At 30.9% G+C, this 12,718-nt stretch overlaps 4 protein-coding genes across 6 annotated transcripts; 2 read left to right on the top strand and 2 right to left on the bottom strand.

Moving 5' to 3' along the window:
• Nucleotides 1–225: 225 nt before the first annotated feature.
• hop (tyrosine-protein kinase hopscotch) lies at nt 226–6,536 on the top strand. 2 transcript variants are annotated; one of them, XM_070636488.1, is made up of 11 exons: nt 226–428; nt 1,291–1,910; nt 1,983–2,311; nt 2,378–2,570; nt 2,941–3,146; nt 3,225–4,047; nt 4,118–4,538; nt 4,604–5,016; nt 5,082–5,390; nt 5,454–5,568; nt 5,626–6,536. In XM_070636488.1, the coding sequence occupies exons 2-11, from the start codon at nt 1,662–1,664 to the stop codon at nt 6,012–6,014; spliced, it is 3,447 nt and encodes a 1,148-aa protein (XP_070492589.1). In that variant the 5' UTR covers nt 226–428; nt 1,291–1,661; the 3' UTR covers nt 6,015–6,536. The 2 variants fall into 2 exon arrangements, with proteins under 2 accessions (XP_070492589.1, XP_070492590.1); XM_070636489.1 differs by lacking the exon at nt 226–428 and adding an exon at nt 471–746.
• Nucleotides 6,537–6,617: 81 nt separating this feature from the next.
• On the bottom strand, nt 6,618–8,429 carry Rpn3 (regulatory particle non-ATPase 3). 2 transcript variants are annotated; one of them, XM_070636514.1, is made up of 3 exons: nt 8,318–8,429; nt 7,830–8,251; nt 6,618–7,763 (listed from the first exon to the last, which is right to left on the bottom strand). In XM_070636514.1, the coding sequence occupies exons 2-3, from the start codon at nt 8,245–8,247 to the stop codon at nt 6,724–6,726; spliced, it is 1,458 nt and encodes a 485-aa protein (XP_070492615.1). In that variant the 5' UTR covers nt 8,248–8,251; nt 8,318–8,429; the 3' UTR covers nt 6,618–6,723. The 2 variants fall into 2 exon arrangements, with proteins under 2 accessions (XP_070492615.1, XP_070492616.1); XM_070636515.1 differs by lacking the exon at nt 8,318–8,429 and having other exon boundaries at nt 7,830–8,311.
• A 43-nt stretch (nt 8,430–8,472) lies between these two features.
• On the top strand, nt 8,473–11,543 carry Pif1 (Pif1 DNA helicase). The gene is made up of 4 exons (XM_070636446.1): nt 8,473–9,194; nt 9,898–10,199; nt 10,257–10,343; nt 10,404–11,543. Exons 1-4 carry the CDS (start codon nt 8,528–8,530, stop codon nt 11,364–11,366), a joined length of 2,019 nt encoding a protein of 672 aa, XP_070492547.1. The 5' UTR covers nt 8,473–8,527; the 3' UTR covers nt 11,367–11,543.
• Nucleotides 11,422–12,357, bottom strand: ND-PDSW (NADH dehydrogenase (ubiquinone) PDSW subunit). Its single transcript, XM_070636447.1, has 3 exons — nt 12,167–12,357; nt 11,727–12,002; nt 11,422–11,663 (listed from the first exon to the last, which is right to left on the bottom strand). Exons 1-3 carry the CDS (start codon nt 12,252–12,254, stop codon nt 11,527–11,529), a joined length of 501 nt encoding a protein of 166 aa, XP_070492548.1. The 5' UTR covers nt 12,255–12,357; the 3' UTR covers nt 11,422–11,526.
• Between the last annotated feature and the right edge of the window lie 361 nt (nt 12,358–12,718).

The raw sequence follows: 12,718 nt of genomic DNA, 5'->3' as shown, positions 1-12,718 counted from the left end.
TCTCAACAAAAATTGTGAATTAAATTAATTAAACGTGAATTAAAAGGCATGTACTTATATAGAAAGGCACACTAACTGTATGATCTGTGAAGCTGCATCAAAAAACATGAGAATTAAAGTGATTTTAAGAAATTTTTATTGAAATTGTATAAAAAGTGAATTAGAGTAGTTTATTAACTTGTTCATTGAAAATTTTCAGAATATCTTTTATATCGGCTATATACATTTTTATTTGTGCTTATCAAAAAAAGAAAAAGATGGAAAACAAATTTTAATTATGCTTTAAAATTGTTGATAAACTTTAAGATTACGTGCAATATTAATTCCAGTACAAAAAGAGAAGATTATCACAAGAAAAATCAGAAAATTTAATCTAAATAAGAATAAAAAGGAATAATAATAACAGTAATGGAAGCCTGAATAAATAAGTAAATAAACATGAGTTCGGTTTTACAGTCAAATTAAATTCATTTTAATTAATATTAATGGATCAAATAAAAAGTCTTAAAGTTTAATTAAATGCATTTCTGAAAAGAAGTATCAATTTGCAATGTAAAAGAGTGTAAAAAATGATAAGAATAATTAATCAATCGAGTTAGAAGATAAAAAAATAAATTAAGAGAGGAAAAAACTCGTCTGCACTGCGTAAATTGACAAACAAGTCTCTTTCATGGCTTTTTTTCTTAGCCGTATAACATTATTTAACTTGCGTTTCATCATTCAAAGATAAATAATATTAAATATTTGTAAGTAACATCTTTTTAATCTTTACGATTTCACATGAATTTACTTCGAATGAAGTTTACTGGAAGGACTGCAAAAATCAGTGCAATAAGCATCCATTCAAATTTAAAATAACTTTTATGAATAAATAATTCATTAAATTTGTGGTTTCTTGAAAGTTTTGTTTAAAAAAATATTATTGTAGGCGTAAAGCGCAAGCTGTACACTGTTCCGTTTGTTTATCATCATTTATATTTAATTTCTATTTAGTCATTACCTACATTGATACTGTGTTTATATCGACACTAATTAATTCCTTTTGAAATGAATGTAAAAAACATAAATGCATTTGTATCGTTTATTGTCCAACTGACTCGCATAAAGTGCAATATTTTATATTCATTGCATTCACAATTTTCACTCTGTTCCTAGTAATCATATGCAAAAAAGTAGACATAATTATGGAAATGCCGAGTTTTAAGAATCAATATTTAGTGAATTAATATATTTTTGTCTTATTTTGTATACATAACTAAAAGATTTTTTTTTTATTTCATTTCATTACAGATATTTTGTCGTGATAGCAACACACAGTGCAGATGTCAATTATTTTAACAAGTGTGACACCAGTATAATACCTTATTTAAATCATAAAATTTTTTAAAACTTTCAAAAAGTCATTTAAGTTCATAGCATGTGCTGATAAAGTGCTTTTAACGTAATTATTGTTAAAATAACTAGAAACACAGTTGAGTTTTTATTTAAGCTATTCACTATATGATGAATCGTAATTTTTTGTTTCTAAATGATATGAAAAAAGAAAAATAGTGTGATGAATGTGAACTTTTAAATTTAGAAAACATAGAGTTCTGCTCTTTAATCATAAAACCACACTTTACAGGATAAGTTGAATCCAAAAAAATATAATCTTTTAAAAAATGTGGGAAATGGACTCAACTGAAATAAAAAATTATATATTCTATTACAAAACCGGAAAATTTGAGGAGTTTGTGCATGATATAAACGATACATGTGAAGATTTCTGCCAACGATTATGTCGCCAATGGAATTTTCCGCCTTTAGTTCAACTACTTTTTGGATTACGAGTTCATGGAAAAGAGTTATGGCTAGCCGGTTCACGTCCACTTGTTGCTGAAGAACGCTATGAGTTTAGAGTTCGAATAAAGGTTTGTATTGTCTGTGTCCAAACCTTATCATCTGTTTTTAATGAATGAATTTATTTTTCAATTTTTATATAGATTCCAAAAATATTCGACCTAAATCAATTGGATAAAAATACATATGACTATTTTTACCATCAAGTTCGATTCGACGTTTTACAAGATGCAATTCCTGAAATAGAGTATCCAAATTACAAGTATGGCATCCTCGGTCTATGTGTCACCGATATGTATTTGGAGATGATTGAGAAAAATACCAAAATCGATTATTTGTTGGATAACTACAAGAATTACATTCCAAAGAAATTGGCAAGACGATATCGGGATTGGCCGTACTCATTAATACTGAAAAACAAAATAGAAAAGTCACTCAAAAGCATTCAAGAAAATAAAGTATATGATGCATTGTAAGTTGATTCATTCACGACGAAATTATATACCTGAATATTTAATGAAATTGTTTCCATTTCCAGTTATGTCAAAAGTGTTTATTTGCAACAAATAGAATCTAGAGCACCGAATTATTTAACAGAAGAGTACTGGGGATTGACGCCGTATCCAAAAGAAGATGGATTAAAGGATGGAAAATGTCGTGTTCGACTACAAATTGCTCCTTATCATAACGATCAACCTGGATTACGTATTCATTATCGATACAAAGACTTGGTAAGTTAACATCAAATAAATTATTTCATTAACATTGCATGAAGGTTTTCGGACTTAAAAGCCGTTAAATTCATAATTTATTGTAATACTTTCTGTCATTTAGCAGTTATAAGTACGTCATATTCTCGATCAAAAAGCAATAAGACATATTGAAAGTTATTTCATCAATTATGAATATGATTAGTATTAAGTTTTGCGTGAATATAGAATTCCCATACATTTAATTTTTCCTTTGATTTGAATTAATTGATTTTCGATTATTCTTGACTGTATCAATGATTCATTTGCATGAGCTTTATCTTTTTCTAATATTTATCTTGCATGAGCAATTCCCCGCAAAATTTCTAAAAAATTATCTTATTTCTTATAGTGGAAACATGTGTCAACAATGGCTGGTTTTTATGCAGTTCAAATAGATACGGACACCAACCAAGTTAGCTTCGAAATTCAAAACTATCCGCAAGGTTCGCCAATTTTTATGGAGAGCACTGAAGAAATTGAATCTTTTATTAGTTGTATAAATTTATATTATCGATTAATGGTTAAATGGAATATGGATCTTTGTACATCGCTTAGGTAAGAAAAGCTTCCGCTTTAAATAATTCATTTTAAATAATTTTTAAAATCCAATTTTTTTTATTATTACTTACATAGTTCTCCTTCACTCAAGTTTCTTACGGAATTAAAAATACATGGGCCAATAGGTGGAAAATATTCGTACAGTAAAATTGATAGTAAAATTACAGAGAAAGCTTCAAGTGTCGGTACATTTATTATTCGTCAATGTGAGAAGGTTTTTTTCATTTATTATATTGATATTGTGACTAAAGCAAATCAACAAATTGAGACATATAAAATAAATGGTGAGACTGAAAAGTGGAAATTGTATGACAAAGATGGTGAATTAGCCGGCGAATTTGAAGATTTAATTGATCTCGCAAAAAGCATTAAAACAGAGAATGGAAAATATTTTCGATTACCTCCATCAGAATATGATAAATCTCCATTACTTTTATTATGTCAAACTGGTGCAAAATCAGTTCCATCAACGCCAGTTGTAACAACTGCAGGATTAAGAGGAGCAAATCCACTTGTTTTAAATGCAGTGGATGATCTGAGGTTATATAAATGGGAGGAGAAAAATTTCGGAGATGGAGTGTTTACGCGAATGAAGGCTGAACATATACAGCCGGGAAAGAAGAATACAGAAGTGACATTGAAAATATTGAAACCCACTGAAATAGGTACAAGACTGCACGACTTTCTGAAATTGGCCGATAAATGGGCTAAATTAGATTTATCAGAAATTGTAAAAATGCACGGAATAACGCTACAAAATCCGATTTCTTTGGTGCTTGAATCAATAAAATTTGGACCATTAGATGAATTTCTCCGTTCACATAGATATAGAAAGCATGTTATTTTATTGAATCTTGTGGAGACTGCATATTCATTAGCCAAGGCATTACATTATTTAGTAAGTTAATTTTACTATTACCTTGAATTATATTGATTGTATTATTGACTAATGTGTATTTCCTTTACAGCAAGAGAAACAAATAGTTCATGGACGTATAAGATGTTCAAGCTTAGAAGTGACGCAATTTTTACCTGAAAATAATGACTTTTTTGTTAAACTCGGAGATCCTGGTCTACCCTATAACTATACAGAAAAGGATATTCCATGGATACCGATAGAGGATTATGAGAATTTAAATGCAAGTCGAAATAACATGAAGGCTGATATTTGGGCTTATGCAACAACATTATGGGAAATATTTTCTCGAGGAATCACGCCAATTGTCGAAAATCCAATGGAATACTTTATGTCTGGTCATAGGCTACAAAAACCAGCTGAATGCAATAATTTACCGAAATTATACGAGTATATAATGAAGTCAGGATGGGATCAAGATGCTGATAGACGATTTTCACCGCAGAAAATCTTTACGCTTTTATTGGATTACAGTGAGTTTTTTTACTATAATTATTTTTTTTAAATGTATACTGAAATATTTACTATTTTTCTTCAGAAACAATGCTATCTCGACATTATTCGATTCCAACAACCAGTCGGGACAATACTAAAGCAACGCCAAAAATGAATGGTCATCCTAAGAACGGAAAGATAAAAATGAATGGCCAAACAGATAACAATTACTATGGTGCAAATAGTATAGTTTCTAGAGAAACAGATCTCACATATATTGGATCCAATCCTAGCACTTCATTTACAACAAATTATATTGATAATTCAAGTATAGAAAGTAATGGTGGTGGATCAAGTCAAATGTCATTGCTCCATGAAAATTCGTCAACATCATCACAATCGACAGTCAATGCATTCGACGATGATGACTTTCTATTCCAATATAGTGAAATTCCTGGAGTTCTCGCAATTGGAGATGCCACAACTAATTTAATATTTCAAGGAAAAATTGGATCGGTAAGAGATTTATATTGCATAAAATCAATGTGACATAACTTAACTTTAAATTGTTATTAATTCAGGGAAACTTTGGTACGGTGTTTCAAGGATGTATGGAAATAGACAATGAGGGAGAAAAAATTGAAAAACCGGTTGCTATAAAATGTTTTAAAACTACCGAGTCAAATACACAACAGAAGGACATTCTACGTGAGGCTAAAATAATGAAAAGTCTTAAGCATGAAAATATTGTCGAAATTTATGACTATTGTGAACATCCACTTTTGATCATTATGGAGAAAATGAGTCAATCGCTTTTATCGTATCTGCCATCTAATCAACCGAATTTAAGTGTTGAAAATTTACTGCACTTTGCGTTGGATATTGCAAAAGTAATAATATTGCTTAAACTTTATATTGATTCCATTTCTAATTCACACTTCTTATTATTTTAGGGAATGTACTATCTTGAGCAGAAGAATATTGTTCACCGTGATTTGGCTGCACGAAATGTACTTGTTAATTTCAATAATAGTGTTGACTATTTTGGCACAAAGTGTAAAATTGCAGGTAAGCTTCCTTATTTCCATTTTCGAAGACAATCTTTTCAAATTCATTTGCTTTCAGATTTTGGACTTGCTCAGTTTACAAACATACATGGATACTATGAGTGTTCGACGAAGAGAGATCTTCCACTAATGTGGTATGCACCGGAAACAATCGAGTATCCAAAATTTAGCTCAAAATCAGATGTTTGGTCTTATGGAGTAACATTATTTGAAATATTCTCATTTGGCGAATCGCCAGACTTAATTGATAAGAAATTAACCGGCGAAGATATACTTAATGCATTAAAAGCAGGCAAACGACTGAAATGTCCAAATTTTTGTCCGCCTATGATTTATGATAATCTTTTAATGGTATGCTGGAACTATAATTCAGATCAACGTCCAAGCTTTGAACTACTTGTTAAAAAGATTAAAAATCTTTCAATTTTTAATGGTGAGAATGTTTAGGGACAAAAAAATATTATAAGATGTGGTATAAAAAGATTGTTAATGTTGTATTGATTGATGATGATTATCTGAGACAAATGAAAGAAAAAAAAACTTTACTGTGTGATTAAATTTTTTTAATTAAGAGAAATAATAATTGTTGATATCTAATTTTATGACCCTAATAATTCGTTTATAGCGTCGTTAAATATTTTGCTTTAACTAATGTGTCTTCACTGTTTCCTTCCTTTTCTTCCCTGATTTTAATCAAAAAAAAAAACTACTAACATATGATTGTATTTAAGGATAAGTTTTTTTTGCAATGCATAATTAATGTAGATGAATTGCTCCATCTGAGTAATGAAAAATAATGCAAGGATTAATGTTAAATGATTACTGCAAATTTTTAGAAAATAAAAGAATGTCAATTTTTAAATAAATGTATAAATGACGATGGAACCTGCTGAATTTGTCAATATATTATATCGTTTTATATAATTATACATTAGATATTTGAAGGATAAAATGTTTTTATATAAAATAAATAATTAAACTGACTTATTTCTTTCATTCAACTGGAACTGATTCTTTTTGAATAAAGTGAGTTTAAAAATTAATAACAAATTGTTTCCGTTAGCATTTTTTTCATGTTTTATTAATAAGTTTTTACGAAGCGAGAATAAATTTCACAAAAATTTCCATTAATTGAAAATAATACAAAAGAAAAAGTTTAAAATCCATCATCATCATCTTCGGCCATTTCCTTTGCTAATTCAACTTCCTGTTGTTCACGTTCAATCCTTTCTTCGGCACTTTCCAAATCTTTTCCATACGATTTTGGTGGATAACGCATAGCTTTTACAGATTGATTGTGTAAATCTAAACAAAACATTATGCGTTGATGGAAAGCTAATTGAGGCTCACGAGTAGAATAAATGTCAGTGCTTTCTTTGCTTCTCATGTAGCCCTTCTCGGGATCTAATGTTGCCTCAATAACACCATCACGTATAGCTTTTGCAACAATAAATTCAGCGTCTTCTTTTGAATCGATACCTAATTTCTTTGCAATATCAGCTGGTGATATACGCGAATAAGATAATCCAATTGATCTGATTGCAGTCTTAATGACATTATGTCTCAAACGAATGATGAGAGTAAATGTATGATCATGACGGAATTTTTCTCCGAAATTTGTTAAAACTTCTCCGAAACGTTTCAAGTTACCCAAACGGACAGCTTGAGTGAGTTGAAAATATGGAACCAAGGAACGACGCAATGCCGTCTGACGAAAGATTTGTCGCTCAGGGATATCACCCAACAATAACTCAACTACTATCACTAACTTCTGAACGGTTTGACGAAAACCTACAGCTGCATGCTGAGGAGCTTTTCTTAATGCCTGAATAAGGTGCTTATGTGCTACACTATATTCTAATTTTGCGGCCTTTATGCGACCTAAATAGTACAAAAATCTAGCCCATTCATTGTTACTTGCAGATTCGGGAAACACTGATTTGTTGACCAACTTATCAGCTTGATCGTAAAGTGAATAATGTAAGTAATTTCTCAAGAGACAATTGATCAAAACAGCTTGACCCTCAAAGTCATTACGGAGAGTTGCTGTTCTCAAACGAGCATGTAAAAATCCTCGAATTGTATCCAACTTATTTGTCAATTCAGCAACTCGTGAATGATAGAAATAGCTCTTTGCAGCAATAAGATCCAGAGATCGTCGATTTTGCGACATAATCTTTGTCATTAATTGTTGAGCTAAAAATGTTTACAGTTAAAAATAAAGGATAATGATTTTGCAAAAAAAAGAAAGTTGTTACTTACCACAAGTAGATGCTCTGTCTAAGAGATTTGCATCGAGTAATCTTACTAAAGACAGTAAATGGAAGTATGCATCAACTTCCGGCAGTGGTGTTTTGATAGTTTTAGGACGAGTTACTTCAATTTCTGGATTTGTGGACTCCTCTACATATACCAAAATTGCATCACGTTCATTACTTGGATATAACGTACTTGCCAAAGCTCTCAACACAGTAGGATTTAATTTGCGCCGAGTATTTGGTAATGAGCGCAATACTCTCAATATAAAGCGAGGCTCTTTGCTGGATACAGCTTTATCGATGAGCTTGACATGTTCACGAATTTCTTGAACAGACAAAACGTCTGTATCTTTTTTCGGTTCTTGATCTGCATTTTCAGTGTTTTCTACAACTTCCATCTCAACATCTTGACTTGCAACCATTTTGCTAATAAAGTTGAATATCTATTTAATTAAATTCACTTGCTTTTGATCTTTTTAATCACGTATTTACCTTAAAATTTATTAGTTTAATTTCTTTATTATTCACTGTGATTCTGCAAATTCATCAGTTTCTTATTTTCACACCCTCTATAAAAAAGTTTTACAAAAATCACCTAAACATTCAAATTCTTACAACATAACGGTTGTTTACCTCCAAAATAGTTTCAAACTATAAACTTTTGCGAAAAATATTAATTTTATTAATTGTGTAGTCATTAAGATGGAAGATCCAGCAGTTGTAGGTTGTATAACCGTAGAATGGTTAAATTCACAAGCTATGACTACAAAGAAAGTTCTATACAAGTCAGGAATGATAAAAATTCTAAGAAATGATATTCGCGAGCTATTTATTGAAATAGCACAGGACAAAATGCAATCAACAAAGCTTAAATTGAAGGATATTAATGTTCATAAGAAGTTTATGGCGGAGGGTAAAGCAAGTATAAGTTTTAAAAGTGAAAAATGTACGGTATTCATTAACAATTCGGCACCATCAAGTTTGATGGTGTTTCTGAAAACAATGTACATAAAAATGACAAAAGATCACGAGGATAATAAGACTGTAACTAAGGAACAAATGCACAAGAAGTTGAGAGAACATTTGCTATCAGAAAAATGTAGTAAATTTGATGAAATATCGCCAATTACAAATGCAGAACTAGATCGTGCGAAAAAGCAAGCAATAAGTAAGAGCACTTTGACAACTCCTTCACCTGGATCTAAAAAACGACGATTAATAGATGCTAGTCAAAATGATAATCCACGAGCACCTAAACAACTATATGCTCCTAAAAAGGAAGAAAATGCAAATGCAAGTTTCTTGGCAAATCCTGACCAAATTGTGCAATTGGACAAACTGAATGATGAACAAAATGCTATTTTACAAGGTAATAATTTTATTATTTTAATACAAGTACACTCCAAAGACAGTTGCTATACAAATTATAGTCTCATTAATAAACGATTCAGTTATTTGACGGTCTGTATCCACATCCCAACGACTCCGTGCCGTAAATTTAAATCCTTGGCCTATTTTCTGTGTAATTACTACCTAAAAAATCAAATTGAATAGCTTTTCATTGATTGAATTTTAAGATAGAATTCTGTACCTGTACTACATGCTTATACTTTTGTGTAATTTGGTTTAAACTTCTATTAATATCATCCGCAATACTTTTTGTCCAAATTTTGGCATTCTCTGTTGTATAGCTTTTATCTTGAAAACAATTGAGATTTTAAAGTTTAATTAAATTAACCAATGGTACCTGAATACCTACTTAATAAAGTTTCATTGAGAATTTTGCCAATTATTTTCTTCACTTCCATTGGCGGAATTATGTTTTCTAGATCAGGTTTTATTTGAAATGCATTTGTTTTTGCCGGTAATTCCATTTTTCTGGCCTTTTATCTATACTAACTAATTATTCCTACTATATTTGGCTCAAAACACTGAATTTCCGTGACTTTTTTTTAATCTTGTTAAATTGAATAATTTTTGTAAACAAAAATTTCCATAGCAACTGTGATTAAGTAGAGCGACATCTTTAGCAAAAAAATTTAAAAATTAATATTCTGTTATTATTTATCTAGCATGTTTAAGTGGACGTAACGTATTTTTTACTGGAAGTGCTGGAACCGGAAAGTCTTTTTTGTTACGAAAAATCATATCCACATTTCCACCACAAGGACTTACAATATGTGCATCAACGGGTGTTGCTGCTTGTCTCATTGGTGGCGTGACATTACATTCGTTTGCTGGAATTGGTGCTGGTGATCACAGCTTGAAAAGGTCTATTGAAATGGCTCGAAAACCTGCTGTTACACAAGCTTACAGACGTTGTAAAATACTCATTATTGACGAAATCTCAATGGTTGATGCTGACTTTTTTGATGTAAGTTAACTGTCTTTTTGACTTCTTATCAGTTATTTAATAATAATTTTATCACAGCTGATTGAAGCAGTTGCACGAGAAATTCGTGGAAATGATAAACCATTTGGAGGGATTCAACTGATTTTATGTGGAGACTTCTTTCAGGTAAGACATGCGAAATTTGTTAGTTATTTTATAGATCTAATCATTATTTTATTATCGTAGCTCCCACCAGTCATTAAACGACAACAAGGAAATGGATTTGAAGGAATGAATCAACCACAACGCAAAAGATTTTGTTTTCAGGCAAAACAATGGCAGAATTGCATTAACGCATCATTTGAGTTGAGAAAAATTTATCGACAAAGTGATCCGAAATTTGTAGAAATTCTTAACAGTATTAGAATTGGACGTGTGACACCAGAAATGACTGAAAAACTATTGTCAACAGGTCGCCAGAAAATTGAATCAAATGGTATCATTGCTACTCAACTGTGCTCACATACTCAAGATGCTGATAATATTAACAAAAGTCGCTTAGCAAGCTTGAAAACTCCAGAAAAGATTTTCGAAGCAACTGACTCCGATTCTTATCTAACAAAAACTCTAGATTCTCAACTTCCAGTTCCACATAAATTAACATTAAAAGAAGGATGTCAAGTAATGTTGCTGAAAAATATCAATTTAAGTAATGGTCTTGTGAATGGTGCAAGAGGTGTAATAACTAAATTTTCTGACGGCTTTCCTGTTGTGAGATTTAAGAATAATGTTGAATATACAGCAAAACCTGAAAAGTGGGCAGTAAAACTAGCAAATGGCACAGTTCTACAAAGAAAACAAGTTCCTCTTAAGTTAGCATATTGTATAAGTATTCACAAATCGCAAGGTTTAACACTCGATTGTGTAGAAATGTCATTAGCTAAAGTCTTTGAAGCTGGCCAAGCATATGTAGCATTAAGTAGAGCTCAATCAATGGATAGTCTTCGTATATTGGACTTTGATGCAAAACAAATTTGGGCTGATCCTCAAGTGCTCATCTTTTACAAGTCCTTCCGTCGACAAATTATGGATATTCCAGTAATGATTCCGTTAGGTGGTCAAAAAAAGAAGCAGGATGTTAAGAAAATTGTGAGTGGACTAAAGATAACTAAGTCAATTATGAATAAACCTCTAATGACAATCAACTAATAGGTGTAATATATAGGAATAAATTAAGAGAGACAATAAAGACATAATGTCACTATTTATGTATTTTTTTCGGCAACTAAATGACTTCTTTAATGTCCATTTTTCTTTTAGAGATGTTGTGACAAACTCGTGTATTATTTACAAATAACTTGAAAATTATCTATTCTTCTGCAGAAACTTCACTCTTTGTTTCTTTCATGCCAGTTCCTACTTTACCATGACGTCTTTCCCATAACAAACGATGCTTTTGTTTCATATAGCATTCGCGAGCCTTTCCAGTTGCTCCAAGATCTCCGTCTATGATTTAAAAAATAATAATAAATACATTTAAATAAAATTAAGGTAAGCTATTTGGATTACATTTGATGAACCAGTTTTCAGCTGCTTTTTCATAAGCCTCTTTGAATGGTAAGCACTTCGTCATATGATCTGGTGATTCGTAGAGAACACAGTCCTCAAAACGAGCTCTAACAATACTCAAAATTTCATTATCAACCATCTTATCACGCTTCCATTGTTGATCAGCTTCAAAAATGCAGACATAATCATCAGTGTAGCATTGATCTATTGTAGGAACTCTGCGGAATTGTTGATGATACCAAGGGTATTGTTTACGATTTGGCTCTACAACTTTTTCTATAAATTGGAAAAATTACGCAATATTAAATTCAGCATAATACACAATAATTCTATGTTGGAATTAAAATGCGACGATCAAATGTCACTGATTTATGGAAATTTTATGTAACAATTAATGAAATTGGGGGATTTAATGATAAAAATTAAATTTAAAAACAAACCTCTAAACCATGTAACTGGACCATCTATCATAGACAGAAGAGTATCGCTGAATGCAATAAACGAGCTTTTCGGATTTTGATCTGGCATTATTGCTGTCTATGTCCAATAAACCTGCAAACACAAGATTTTTAAAGTAAAAAAATTTTCCTGCAAATTGCTCCGAAGGAAAATCAAGGGGACGAAACTACGGTTATAGTCTAACTAAAATTTATGAAAGAAATCTTGGTTATTAGATTAGAATTATACTCAAATATGCTTTTAATATAATTAAATCATAGATATCTAGGAAAATTCATTCAATGTGTCTTACAAAAATTTCAAGGAATTCTGTTTTCAAACAATTAGGCATACAGTAATTGGATCAAAACATTCTGCAAATGTATTCACATGTATCACTAAACATCCAGCATTAATGGATTGTGATGCTTTTAAATTGTTTAGCTATGTTTATTATGATGAAAATTGAAGTAGTAATAAGATTAATTCTAGTGAAGGAAGGAAGGAGTCGAATTTTAGGCTGCATTTAAAGAAAAACATAAATGATGTATTAA

Source organism: Chironomus tepperi, unplaced genomic scaffold (genome assembly GCF_022539635.2).
Source record: "Chironomus tepperi strain 1889 unplaced genomic scaffold, CSIRO-AGI_Ctep_v1 contig_128, whole genome shotgun sequence".
NCBI classification, from domain to species: domain Eukaryota; kingdom Metazoa; phylum Arthropoda; class Insecta; order Diptera; family Chironomidae; genus Chironomus; species Chironomus tepperi.
The sequence above is the reverse complement of the archived record's forward strand: the minus strand, read 5'-3'. Positions and strand labels throughout refer to the sequence as shown.